Source organism: Amblyraja radiata, chromosome 10 (genome assembly GCF_010909765.2).
Source record: "Amblyraja radiata isolate CabotCenter1 chromosome 10, sAmbRad1.1.pri, whole genome shotgun sequence".
NCBI lineage: Eukaryota > Metazoa > Chordata > Chondrichthyes > Rajiformes > Rajidae > Amblyraja > Amblyraja radiata.
Window position 1 is genome coordinate 29,987,766 of NC_045965.1, and position 12,385 is coordinate 30,000,150.

Sequence of the window (12,385 nt, forward strand, 5' to 3'; positions counted from 1 at the left end):
GCTTCTTCTCCACGCTGGCTGTGGGCCTGTGACCGCTGGTGTCCTGTCGGTCCGGGGTCGCTCTAGACGTCTCCGGCCACCCTCGGGCTGGGGATGGGACACTTGGGGGGTGGGGAAGGGGCGGTCCAGTGGCGGTTCGGAAGCACTTGCGGCGCCGGGGACCCAGGTTCGATCCTGGCTGCGGATGAGGCATGCGTCTGTGTACGCACTCTCCCGTCTCCCACTCACATCTGCCCCCTCTCTCTCTCTCGCTGTTACTCTCCGTTCTCCCGCTACCCGTTTCTTTGGGGGGATGAGGAGTTGACCATTTTTGGGAGTCCCTTTGGAATCGAAAATGTCATTGCTTATTCGTATTCATAGACAAGGCTGAAGAATTCTATTGCCTTGAAATTAGCAGAATAGTGAAATCTGACTCAGAAACTATCATTGTTGTGTTCCTGTCTGGAATACATTAATTTTCCTATAATGTCACCAAACGGTACCCCCATTCCTCAGATTATATTATTTTTTACACGTAAATTATGAATAAAGATAAGAATTTATACACAGTTTCTTCAGCCAGCGCTTCATTCACTTTTTCTTTATGGTGAATGACCTTTGACAAATCTCATGATTCCTTACATTTTTCAGAATACCGAACTCACTTATTTCCTACCATTCTATCAGTCTGTCTCACATCTACTTTAATCTCTACCCTTTGTTCCAAAGATCTGCCTATCAACCTCCTACCCCCTCACCTGTATTCACCTATTACCTGGCATACTTTGTCCTGCCTCTGCTCTCCCCCAGCTTTTATCTCCCTCCCCACTACAATCAGTGTAAAGAAGTGTCCCTCCCTGAAACATCACCTATCCACCTCCTGAGATGCTGCCTGACCCAATGAGTTACTCCAACACTTTGTTCTTTAGTGCCTCAAATCTATTTTTTTCACCAGCTCCAGGGAAAATGCTTAGCATTAATTTAAAGTAAGTATGGCAAGTCTAAGATGGATAAACTGTTTATATGGAAAAATTCTGTCACAAATCCCAAGTGTTCACATCCAAACATGATGCTGAACACATAAAACTGTACCTGTGTGGTATGTCGTCCTCCTGCACTATAGCCTTTATCCAAGAATTTCTCTGCTTGTATACTTATCCTTGGGCGACCACTTGATCCGAAAAAATTGAATATGTTTTTTTGGCTTTTACTGCCTAAGTTACTGGAACTGCCATGAGTAGAATGCCTCTTCACACTTCCTCCAAGTTTGGATTGCCTACAATGTCAAACCAAAAGAAGCCATTAAAGATTCAAAATACTGCAGTGTTTTGGTAGCAGAATGTGCAATATAAAAAAAGATGCTGGAGCCAAATTACTTAAACGTGCAGCATATTTCTTGATCAAAATGTTTAATTTGTCATCAGTACTATTTACTAGGAACAAGAGAGCTCTAAACACAAGCACTGTATTTTACTACGATGTACTTTAAAATGCTTTCCCTGAAAATATATCAAGATTTCAGGGAAAAACTAGTTCACATAGCACTTGCTATTTCACATTGTCCAAAAACTGCCGATGGTACCTATTATCCTTCAGATGAACTCTTCACAAAGTACAAAAGCAAAATATAGTCTATGCTGAATACTTGAAATAAAAAGGAATAGGCTGGAAAGACTCAGCAGATCAGGCAGCATCTGTGAAGATAGGAACAAAGTTAACATTTTAGGTCAATGACCTTGCATTCTCCACCAAAGTCCAGGAGCTTCATATATTACAGGGCATGAATTGGCTAAAAATGAAGATTCAAATCAAAATGAATCTGGTATCAGGTCTGTTAATATATTTGGAATGGCTGCCTGGCATGAACAAGGGGACCAGCCCTCCCCTGTGACGCCGCGCGCACCCCCTCCCCTCAATCTCTACCCCCTCCCTCTCTACCCTCCTCCCTCTCGCTCTACCCCCCCTCTCTACCACCCTCACCCTCTCCCTCTCTACCACCACCTCCCTCTCTACCCCCCTCCCTCTCCCTCTCTAGCCATGCTTGTGCAGTTGGGGGCAATGCGTGAGTGGATAGGGTGGGGGATAGGGGAAAAGGAGCAAATGAATAATATTAATATAATATCAAGGGGTGGATTAGTGTGTGTGTGTGCGCGTGTGTGTGTAGGGGATGGTTAGTGTGTTTGTGTGATGCCACAGGCCGCCCCCCCACAACTGCATGTTGAGGGGACGGGACCCAACGGGTCCCACTTGGTCTTGTATAACTTTAAAACTCTCATCGTATATATGTGTGTGTGTCTTTATATTTTCGCAAATTTTTACATATTCTGATTCACATTTTTCCCTCAAAGCAGTGATCAGCTTCACTTAAGATTTTATGCCGGCGGCGGCCTCTGGCCGGGACCAACCTGAGAGGTCCAGTCGCAGAACCTGTGGACTCGTCATCTTCGGAACGGGAGGAGCTGTGGTGGCGTGCGGCTGCGACCCGACTTCGGAGCTTCGGAGGCTCCGGCTGCAGGCCCGGTGGACAGGAACATCGGGAGCTCGCAGGTCCCTGGTGGGAGACCGCTTTTCGGAGCACCCACAACGGCAACTTCTACCGCTGGAATCGCGGGGTTTAAAGGACTCGGAGCGGGGCCTAACATCACCCGGCACGGCTTAAATGGACACGGGACTTACCATCGCCCGCCGGGGGCTTTAACATCGGGAGCCCCAGTTCGCCTCGACGCTGCAGTTGGACTGCTGGACCCCGGAAGAAGAACACCACGGGCGGACACAATGGCTCAGGTCGGCGCCCGTTTCGTACATGCCCGCTCACGGCCCGTTTCACACATGCCCGCTCAAGCTCGGGTCCTCGAGTCCACGGAGCCTTGCTCGGGGTCCTCGGGTCAACACCCGCCTGCCCGCAGCCTCCCCCGTGCCCACGCCCGCCCGCAGCCTCGCTCGGGTTCTCGAGTTGACGCCCGCCGCCTCGCTCGGTGTCCTCGAGTCCACATCCCCCCGAGGCCTCACTCGGGTCCTCAGCTCGATGCTCGCAAGGGGTCCTCAGGTCCACGTCCACCCGCGGCCTCGCTCGGTGTCCTCGGGGCGGCCCGGTGCCTGGTGGGGAAGCTGCTGCCGTAGGCCAAACCCAGCGACTGGGCCTGGCCTGGAGCAGAGCCTAGAGCTGGAGTGAGGGCCGAGACCGGGGCTTGGGATGGGGCCGTGACCAGCACCGAAAAAGAACCTGGAGATAAAGTCAGGGCCTGTCCAGAGGTGGTCGGGGCCTGGACTGGTGACTGCGGCGGCCAAACTGACGGTTGCAGTCTACAGCCAGGGCCAGGCTGAGTACGATCACCAGGCCGAGTTCGTACCAGGCCTCTCTCTCTCTGCCCCCCCTCTCTCTCTCTGCCCCACCCCTCTCTCTGCCCCCCCCCCCCCGTCTCTCCTCCCTCCCTACGGAGTGGTGAGTATTGGGACCTAGCCCCCTCCCTCTCCCTCTCTAACCGCACCTGCACAGTTGGGGGCTATGCATGTGTGGATAGGGTGGGGGGGATGAGGGAAAAGGAACGAATTAATTGTATTAATAGAATATCAAGGGGGGGGGTAGTTTGTGTGTGTGTGTGTGACGCCGCAGGCCGCCATCCCCCCTCCCCCCCGTCCGCAACTGCGTGTTGAGTGGACGGCACCCAACGGGTCCCACCTGGTCTAGTACATAACTAAAACTCTGATCTTGTTATATTTCGGTTTGCATGGTCTTGCCATTTGCATAAAAGGTACGCGATAGCGCTACGATTTTTCACCAGCTCACTCACCGTTCACCTGTGCTGCGAGTGTGCCGTTTCGCTCCGATCGGTTGAATGATGTAAAAGTTAGCGAGGATTAAAAATCTTAAAAAACGCGCATGTGCAGATCGATCTCCACTCCTGCCAGTCAGCGCCGCGCGGATTAGTCTCTTCTCCTGCCACTCCCCAGGACGGTCCGCCCCTTCCTGCGCCATCTCATCTTTACTAGAGCTGAGGGTGGCCGGCGGAGGTCTCCAACCGGACATAATTTTCAGAGGGACCGGAAGCAGCCCAGCCCGGAGTCGGAGATGTCGTCAAACAGGAAGCGGAGAGAATAATCTCCGGTTGGCGGCGCAACTCACGCAGCCTGTCTGTCTTTTTTTTTTTTTTTTGTCTAGTTGAATGGGGTTTGTTGTGTTCTTTTTATATTGTTTTTAACTGTGTATATGTGGGGGGCGGGGGAACTTTTAAATCTCTTCCCTTCACGGGAGACCCGACCTGGAGCTGGGCAGTACATCGCCCGGCGCGGCCTTAACGGCCGTGGGACTTACCATCGCTCGCCTGGGGGCTTTAACATCGGGAGAAAAATGGAACACGGGAGAGAAAAGACTTTGCCTTCCATTACAGTGAGGAGGAGATTCACTGTGATGGATGTTTGTGTGAATTGAATTGTTTGTGTCTTGTAGAAATTGTTCCTTTTTGTATGGCTGGAGAAACAAAGTTTCGTTTGAGCCTCATTGAGGTTCAAATGACAATGAATAAATATTGTATTGTATATTGTAATCCCAGCAGAGGAGAACGACCAATGTGAGTCCCATCGCACTGCCAGTTCCAACCCCTCCAACCCCTGCACACACACCCCTCCCCGCCCATGCACTCTTCCGGCCACAACCCCACCTTGCCCACACCCACACACCCTCCTCCCCCCACACACCCCTCTCCCCTCCTTCCCATACCCCCCCCCACCCCCCCACGACTTTGACTTTGACTTTGGCCTGCGCAGTTAGGGGCGATGGGTGAGTGGTGGAATATTGCATTGGGGGAACGGGTTGCGTTGTGGGAGCGGGTGAGTGGTGGAAAATTTTGTTGGGAAATGGGTTGCGTTGGGGGACCAGGTCTCCCGTGTGATTGGGACCCAACAGGTCCCACTTAGTCTAGTTATTAATATAGATTGACAGACTAAAGTAGACCCAGCACCAATCCATGTAGCACCTCACTGGTCACAGGCTTCCAATTTGAAAATTATCCCTTCATTACCACCCTCTGATTCATACAGCATACTCCCGGCAAACATCCAACCTGGTGAAAACAAGCTGGATGAACTTAAAACTAGACTCACCTACCTTAATGAACTGGGATACTAAAGTGTGCATTGTTTTACAGAGACAAGGCTCACACCTGCTCACCTGACTGTGCCATTCAAAATAAAGGCCTCTCAATTCATTGGATGGACCATAGGGCATCCTCGAACAAGAAAAGATGAGGATGGGTCTGCTTCCTAATCAAAATTTCATGGTGCTTGGACATGGCTGTTCTGGTGAGATCCTGTCCCGCACCGTGAATATCTGAAAGTAAAGTGCCATTCCCTATTACCTGCCACAGGAAATCACTTTGGCTATCTTCATTGCAGTTTCCATCCCACCCTATATGGGCGTGATTCCTATACTGGATGTACTGTGCACCGCTACCAATAGCTTAGAAACAAAGTACTGCAAAGCTTTAGATAGACACAAAAAGCTGGAGTAACTCAACGGGCTAGGCAACATCTCTGGAGAGGAATGGGTAAGGTTTCGGGTCGAGACCCATCTTCAGACTGGTAAGGGATAATAATAATAATGGATGGGATTTATATAGCGCCTTTCTAATACTCAAGGCACTTTACATCGCATTATTCATTCACTCCTCAGTCACACTCGGTGGTGGTAAGCTACTTCTGTAGCCACAGCTGCCCTGGGGCAGACTGACGGAAACGTGGCTGCCAATCTGCGCCTACGGCCCCTCCGACCACCACCAATCACTCACACACATTCACACACAGGCAAAGGTGGGTGAAGTGTCTTGCCCAAGGACACAATGACAGTATACACTCCAAGCGGGATTCGAACCGGCGACCTTCCGGTCGCCAGCCGAACACTTAGCCCATTGTGCCATCTGTCGTCCCAAGGATAAGAGAAAGCCTTGTTCATCATAACCTAGGGCTTCAACCAAGCCAACCTTGAGAGTGTTCTACTAAAATACTATCAACGTGTCCTCTATCCGACAAGAGGGCCAAACACCCTCGATCACCGCAAAACAACCCGTCTGAATTTTGGAAATCTGACCATCAGGCTGGAAAAATCTGATTTGTAAAATTTAACCAGCTCCTATTCCCTCCTTACACGCAAAAACAGAACTCAGATAAACATAGAAAAATAAATAATGTATCAATTATATATAAGCTACACATAGAATTTCAAAAAGAAAAACTGTACCAAAAATAAGATAAGATGCAAAAACATAATTTGAAAAAAAGCACAAGTCCATAGTAGTGCTGGTGATAGTCTGTAGTGTTCCGTTATTGAAGTAGAATTAGGGTTGTGTGGGTTGATTCAAGAAGACAAAACTTGTGCGAAAGTGATGTTCCTGAAACTAGTGGTGTGGGGACTTTTTTATTTTGCCTGATGGTACCAGTGGAAAGAGGGCAAGGCCTGAATGGTTAGGATGCCTGGAGAGATTCCACCTTCTTGTGGAAGTATAATGTGGATAAATGTGAGGTTATCCATTTTGGTGGCAAAAACAGGAAAGCAGACTATTATCTAAATGGTGGCCGATTAGGAAAAGGGGAGATGCAGCGAGACCTGTGTGTCATGGTACACCAGTCATTGAAAGTAGGCATGCAGGTGCAGCAGGCAGTGAAGAAAGCGAATGGTATGTTAGCTTTCATAGCAAAAGGATTTGAGTATAGGAGCAGGGAGGTTCTACTGCAGTTGTACAGGGTCTTGGTGAGACCATACCTGGAGTATTGCGTACAGTTTTGGTCTCCAAATCTGAGGAAGGACATTATTGCCATAGAGGGAGTGCAGAGAAGGTTCACCAGACTGATTCCTGGGATGTCAGGACTATCTTATGTAGAAAGACTGGATAGACTTGATTTATACTCTCTAGAATTTAGGAGAATATAAGAGGGGATCTTATAGAAACTTACAAAATTCTTAAGGGGTTGGACAGGCTAGATGCAGGAAGATTGTTCCCGATGTTGGGGAAGTCCAGGACAAGGGGTCACAGCTTAAGGATAAGGGGGAAATCCTTTAAAACCGAGATGAGAAAAACTTTTTCACACAGAGAGTGGTGAATCTCTGGAACTCTCTGCCACAGAGGGTAGTTGAGGCCAGTTCATTGGCTATATTTAAGAGGGAGTTAGATGTGGCCCTTGTGGCTAAAGGGATCAGAGGGTATGGAGAGAAGGCAGGTACGGGACACTGAGTTGGATGATCAGCCATGATCATATTGAATGGCGGTGCATGCTCGAAGGGCCGAATGGCCTACTCCTGCACCTAATTTCTATGTTTCTACGTTTCTATGTTTCAGGCAGGTCCTCATGTAGATGCTTTTGATGGACATGTTAACATTGAGTGAGAGGGTGTTTTTGCAGCACCACTCAACCAGGTATCCTATTAGGTTTTCTAAACCATCTGTGACACCAGGAGACAATTCCAGATCAAGTTCATTACCGAGACTAACCACGCAGATACCCATTGATCATATCAAGGCCTGCATACTATAAGTGGCTACAAAATGAAGTTGGGCAGAGTTGCTGGCAACAATGCATTCCTCCCTGAGTCAATGCATTCTAAGCTCATTTTAAACCAAAGATCAGAGAAATGCAGTCTCCTGCCCCGATAGCCTCGGGTGCACATGTGATCATGAATACAGACATCAGATTGGATTTCCAGAAACTGAAGCAGGTTAAAGTGACTGGCCCAGACCCTGAATGTACCACAGCCAGCCGAACATAGCACAATACTGCACCATAACAGGATCTTCGGCCCAGAATATCCATGCTGAACATGATGCCAAGTTAAACTAATCTCTTCTGCCTGCAGGTGATCCATATCCCTTCATTCTCTGCATATCCATGTGTCTATCTAAAAGCATCCTAAATGCCAATATCATATCTGCCTCCACCACCAATACTAGCAGTGTCTCCCTGGTGGAGATATACGAGTAGTAATTAAATACAGGTGAAGTGCCAGAAGACTGGATGGTGGCAAATGTTGTGCCTCTATTTAAGATGGGAAAAGCCTGGGAACAATAGATCAGTGACTCTAGCATCTGTGGTCATAAAGACAGTAGAGAGTATTCTGAGGGATAAGATATAAAAGACTGGATAAACAAGGGCTGATTCGGGATAGTCACCACGGTTTTGTTTGCGCGGTATCTGGTCACACAAATTTGATTATTTTTTGAAAATGTAACCAATAAGGTTGACGAGGGCAGAGCTATAGACTGTCTATATGGATTTCAGCAAGCCATTTGACAAGGTTCCACATGGTAGGCTGCTCTGGAACGCTAAATCGCATGGGATCCAAGGAAAACATCTTTGAATAGAAAATTAGCTTCATGGAAGGAGGCAGAAGGTGATGGTGGAAGGTTGCTTTTTGGACCGGAGGCCTGTGTCTTGTGGTGTGCCTCAGGGATTGGTGCTGGCTCCTTTGGTGTTTATGGTTTATATCAATGATTTGGGTGAGAACGTACGAGGCAGGATTAGTTAGTTTGCACACTAAAATGGGTGGTATTGGAGATAACGAAGGTGGTTATCAAAGGTTGCAACAGGACCTGGATCAGTTGGGTAAGTGGGCAACATGACCATCCACACGAGTTCCACCCGTCTGCATTCAGCCCATATCCCTCTAAACTTATCCTATCCATGTACCTGTTGCTTAAATTAAGTGTTGCTTAAATGTTGCGATAGTTGTCCCAACTACCTCTAGGAGTGCAGGTTAGACAGTTTATTGCAAGTGGCATCTCAGGTAGATAAGGAGGTCAAGAAGGTTTATGGCACATTGGTCTTCATCAGTCAGGGTTTTGAGTATAGAAGTTGGAATATTATGTTACAGATGTACAAGGCGCTGGTGAGGCCACGGTATACCACCAGTATTGTGTCATGTTGGTCATCCTGCTATAGAAAAGATGTTAAACTGGAAAGAGTGCAGAGAAGATAGGGAGAGGTCAGGCAGAACAGGACCTTGTACTATGTACCTTATACCTTCCACCTTCCGAAGAGTCCACCAGGGACTATACTGGAAGTAGGACAATTTTATACCGGACAATTGTTTTTACATTTATCAAACCAATTAACCTACAAACCTGCACGTCTTTGGAGTGTGGGAGGAAACCGAAGACATCGGAGAAAACCCACGCAGATCACGGGGAGAACGTACAAACTCCATACAGACTGCACCCGTAGTCGAGATCGAATCTGGGGCTCCAGCACTACATTTTGCTGTAAGGCAGCAACTCTACGCTGCGCCACCGTGACTGCCCTCCTGCATTCCTTGGAGCGTAGGAGGATGAGGCGATCTTATAGAGGTATATTAGTTCATGGAGGGAACAGTAGATGCGCAGAGTCTTTAACCCGCAGTAAGGGAATCAAGAACCAGAGGACATAGGTTTAAGGGAGAAATTTAATCGGAATCTGAGGGGCAGCTGGTTACACAGAGGGTGGTGCGCAGTTGGAATGAGCTGACAGATGAGATAGTTGAGGCCAGCACTATCACATTTAAAATATATTTGCACAGGAACATGGATAGGATAGGTTTAGAGGGATGTGGGACAAACACGGGCAGGGGGGACGAGTGTAGATGGAGTATTTTGGTCGACATGGGCAGGCTGGAACGAAGGGCTTGTCTCCTCTGTGCTGTACGACCTTATCCTGAATCTTTCTTTCCGGTTCATACTCACGGGCTGAGATAGTGAATAGCAGAAAATGAAAAGCCGATAAATCCGTCAGTCTTGCTACTCTCTGCTTCCATAGCTGCTTGCTGCTATGGACATCATATGAGTGTTCTAGCGGTAATTTTCGCAAGACAGTTCAGAAGACAATCTGCAGAAGGGTCTCCACCCGAAACATCATCCATTCTCTCCAATGATGCTGCCTGTCACGCTGAGTTACTCCAGCATGTTGTGTCTATCTTCGGTTTAAAGCAGCATCCTTCTTAAATCCGCAGTTCCTTCTTACACACTCAGAAATAACATGTCGTTTCGATCTCTATCCCAATCTCCGAGATAACTTTGGACAGCATTCCTCAGTGATAGACACAAAATGCTGGAGTAACAACGGGACAGGCAGCATCTCTGGAGGGCAGAAATGGGTGACGTTTCGGGTCGAGACCCTTCTTCAATCTGAGAGTCAGGTGAGAGGGGAGACACAGAGAGATGAAAAGGTACAGAACAGATCAAAGCTATGATCTGACCCGAAACGCCACCTATTCCTTTTCTCCAGAGATGCAGCCTTACCCGCCGAGATACTCCAGCATTGTATGTCGGCGTAAACCAGCAACTGCGGTACCTTCCCACACATTCCTCTGTGAATTGAAATAACGATCTTGGGCCACTGAATTACACACGAACCTTTAATTATCAGTCATATAAAAAGTAACACAAAATCTAGCAGAACTCACGACACTGAGGTGTTGCCTTTCTTCATTGCTGCAGAGTTTTGCATGAAGTGGATGCACTGACTTACTCCCTCGCCGCGCTCCAACACAAAGATCTTATAGCTTTGCTCCAACCGGCTTCACCAGTTTCCAAGCGACGGGGCCGTTGTCAGGGAGCGGGCGGTACAGTCACCATGGTTACTCCGGCCCGCCCGCAGCCGCAAGAAAACCCAACCCGATTGGTCAATATTGAAACAGAACCAGTTCATTCCAAGCAAAATTACGCCGCTATTTCAAAAACAGTTTTAACCAACCGACGGAAGAAGGCGCCACAAAACAGCCGAGAAGTGTGAAGCGGGCGGCGGAACATTAATTTACACTGATGGTCCAAGTTACTTGCGCGTCCAATCAGAGAGATTGTTGCGGCACGGTTGGGGGGGGGAGGCGGGATGGGCAGTACATCCGGGTCAGCAGTCGATCTCACTCTCCGGCCCGAAGTTAGAAAATGGCGGAGGTAAGGCAGAGCCGTCAACACTTGGCTGAGCAGGAAGAAATAAAAGTTAATTTAAACATCTATTCTTTAATATTTATTCTCAAATGTGACCATCATCCGAGTCTGATTATGTTATATTTTTAAAAAGCAAGATGCAATTTTAAAGAGCAATCGTTCAGCTGCTGAACTTTTCGTTTTTCTTGGGGTTAAATATTGCAAAATTGTGGAATTATTACTGGGTTGAGCCTGCCTTCGCGGCGCGCTTTCCCCAACCCCCACCCTCCGATGTTGAAGTTCTGTCCGTATCCGCTAGGCCTTGATAAGGGTTATTCCTCTCCTGGAATTCGTCACTTAAAAAACCCCACAAAAAACTGCGTTTCTCCTGAAATATGTTTGAATAAAGTTCTTGAATTGCTGCATTTACTTTGATTTTTTTAAACATTTTATTTCGCTCCAGGCTACGTGCAAAAGTCCGCCAACAGCGGCTTGCCATTATACAAACTTTCCTCTCAACCCACCCAGTCAACCAGCCAACATTTCCCAATTTGTATTTTATTATTACTTTTAAGAACGGTGGTAGTTTGTGAATATATATTTAAATAATATTTGTATAATTTGTAACGCTTTATAACGCCATTTAAGACTTTAGATCTAGACATGTTTTTTTTAAATGACTGCCAGTGAATTTATTTTGAACCTTTTCAATTTTATTTTAATCCACAGCCTTCCATTGGAAGCTCAAGCCCAGGTAGAGTAAATGTAAACATTCCTTAAGGTCTGTATTTATGATAAAGTTCGCTGTTACATCATAATATTTTGTAGAAATGGCTAATTTATAAATTGCAATTTTTTTTTAGTCATGGGATACTGGGCAGATACAAAACTCGAGAATTTCAAAAACTTTTAACATGAAATCCAATAGATTTCTCACAGATAATGTGGTCTCATTGGGACTAGAGTCGTATCAATGTTGGACTACAAAGAACTTGATGCTTTCTATCAAATATTGTGTAAGCAAAATCTAGTGCTGAAGGTCATCATAAATTATGTTGAAAACTATAAGGCATTGCATTGTTTTACACTCAACATTCTCATAAAAATGCCTTGTACAGGGGGTGCAGCATGCTCAGAGGACCACGATTTTGATCCATCTACTGATATGTTGGTGCATGATTTTGATGATGAGAGAACACTTGAGGAGGAGGAAATGATGGAACGTGACAACAATTTCAGCTCAGAAATTAAAGATCTTGAAAGAGTAAGTAATATTACTCTTAAAATAATAATACTCTTATAAGAGTAAGTAATGGTTATGGTTTATGCTTGTGAATGCAGCAACTTTGTTGCAGAATGATTTCCCCATCTGGATTGTTTATGAAAATAATGAGTGTTAAAATTGTGACATTCTCATAATCAGCTTTGTGGTGTTTCCTAATACAGATTACTAGATAAACATATTTTTGAAATGAAAAACCATTCGTATTGTCCACTTTTTATTCCTTGACTTTATTTGTTAC

The 12,385-nt window shown here is 46.7% G+C and overlaps 2 protein-coding genes across 11 annotated transcripts in view; one reads left to right on the forward strand and one right to left on the reverse strand.

The window, feature by feature from the left end:
• Window positions 1–10,787, reverse strand: part of dnai4 (dynein axonemal intermediate chain 4) — a 73,793-nt gene extending 63,006 nt beyond the window's left edge. For both annotated transcript variants that reach the window (XM_033028439.1, XM_033028438.1), the window contains exons 1-2: window positions 10,400–10,787; window positions 1,072–1,255 (exon numbers count right to left, since the gene is read on the reverse strand). In XM_033028439.1, the coding sequence (XP_032884330.1) occupies window positions 1,072–1,255; window positions 10,400–10,443 (228 nt within the window). In that variant the 5' untranslated portion in view covers window positions 10,444–10,787. The remainder of the gene's footprint in view (window positions 1–1,071; window positions 1,256–10,399) is intronic.
• Window positions 10,788–10,823: 36 nt separating this feature from the next.
• The window catches only part of mier1 (MIER1 transcriptional regulator), a 54,012-nt gene continuing 52,450 nt past the window's right edge, over window positions 10,824–12,385 (forward strand). For 6 of the 9 annotated variants that reach the window (XM_033028440.1, XM_033028447.1, XM_033028448.1 and 3 more), the window contains exons 1-2: window positions 11,726–11,878; window positions 11,981–12,126. In XM_033028440.1, coding sequence (XP_032884331.1) covers window positions 11,836–11,878; window positions 11,981–12,126 — 189 coding nt within the window. In that variant the 5' untranslated portion in view covers window positions 11,726–11,835. Of the gene's footprint in view, window positions 10,890–11,591; window positions 11,644–11,725; window positions 11,879–11,980; window positions 12,127–12,385 lie in introns of those variants that run through there. The other 3 variants (XM_033028441.1, XM_033028445.1, XM_033028449.1) reach the window with 2 other exon arrangements.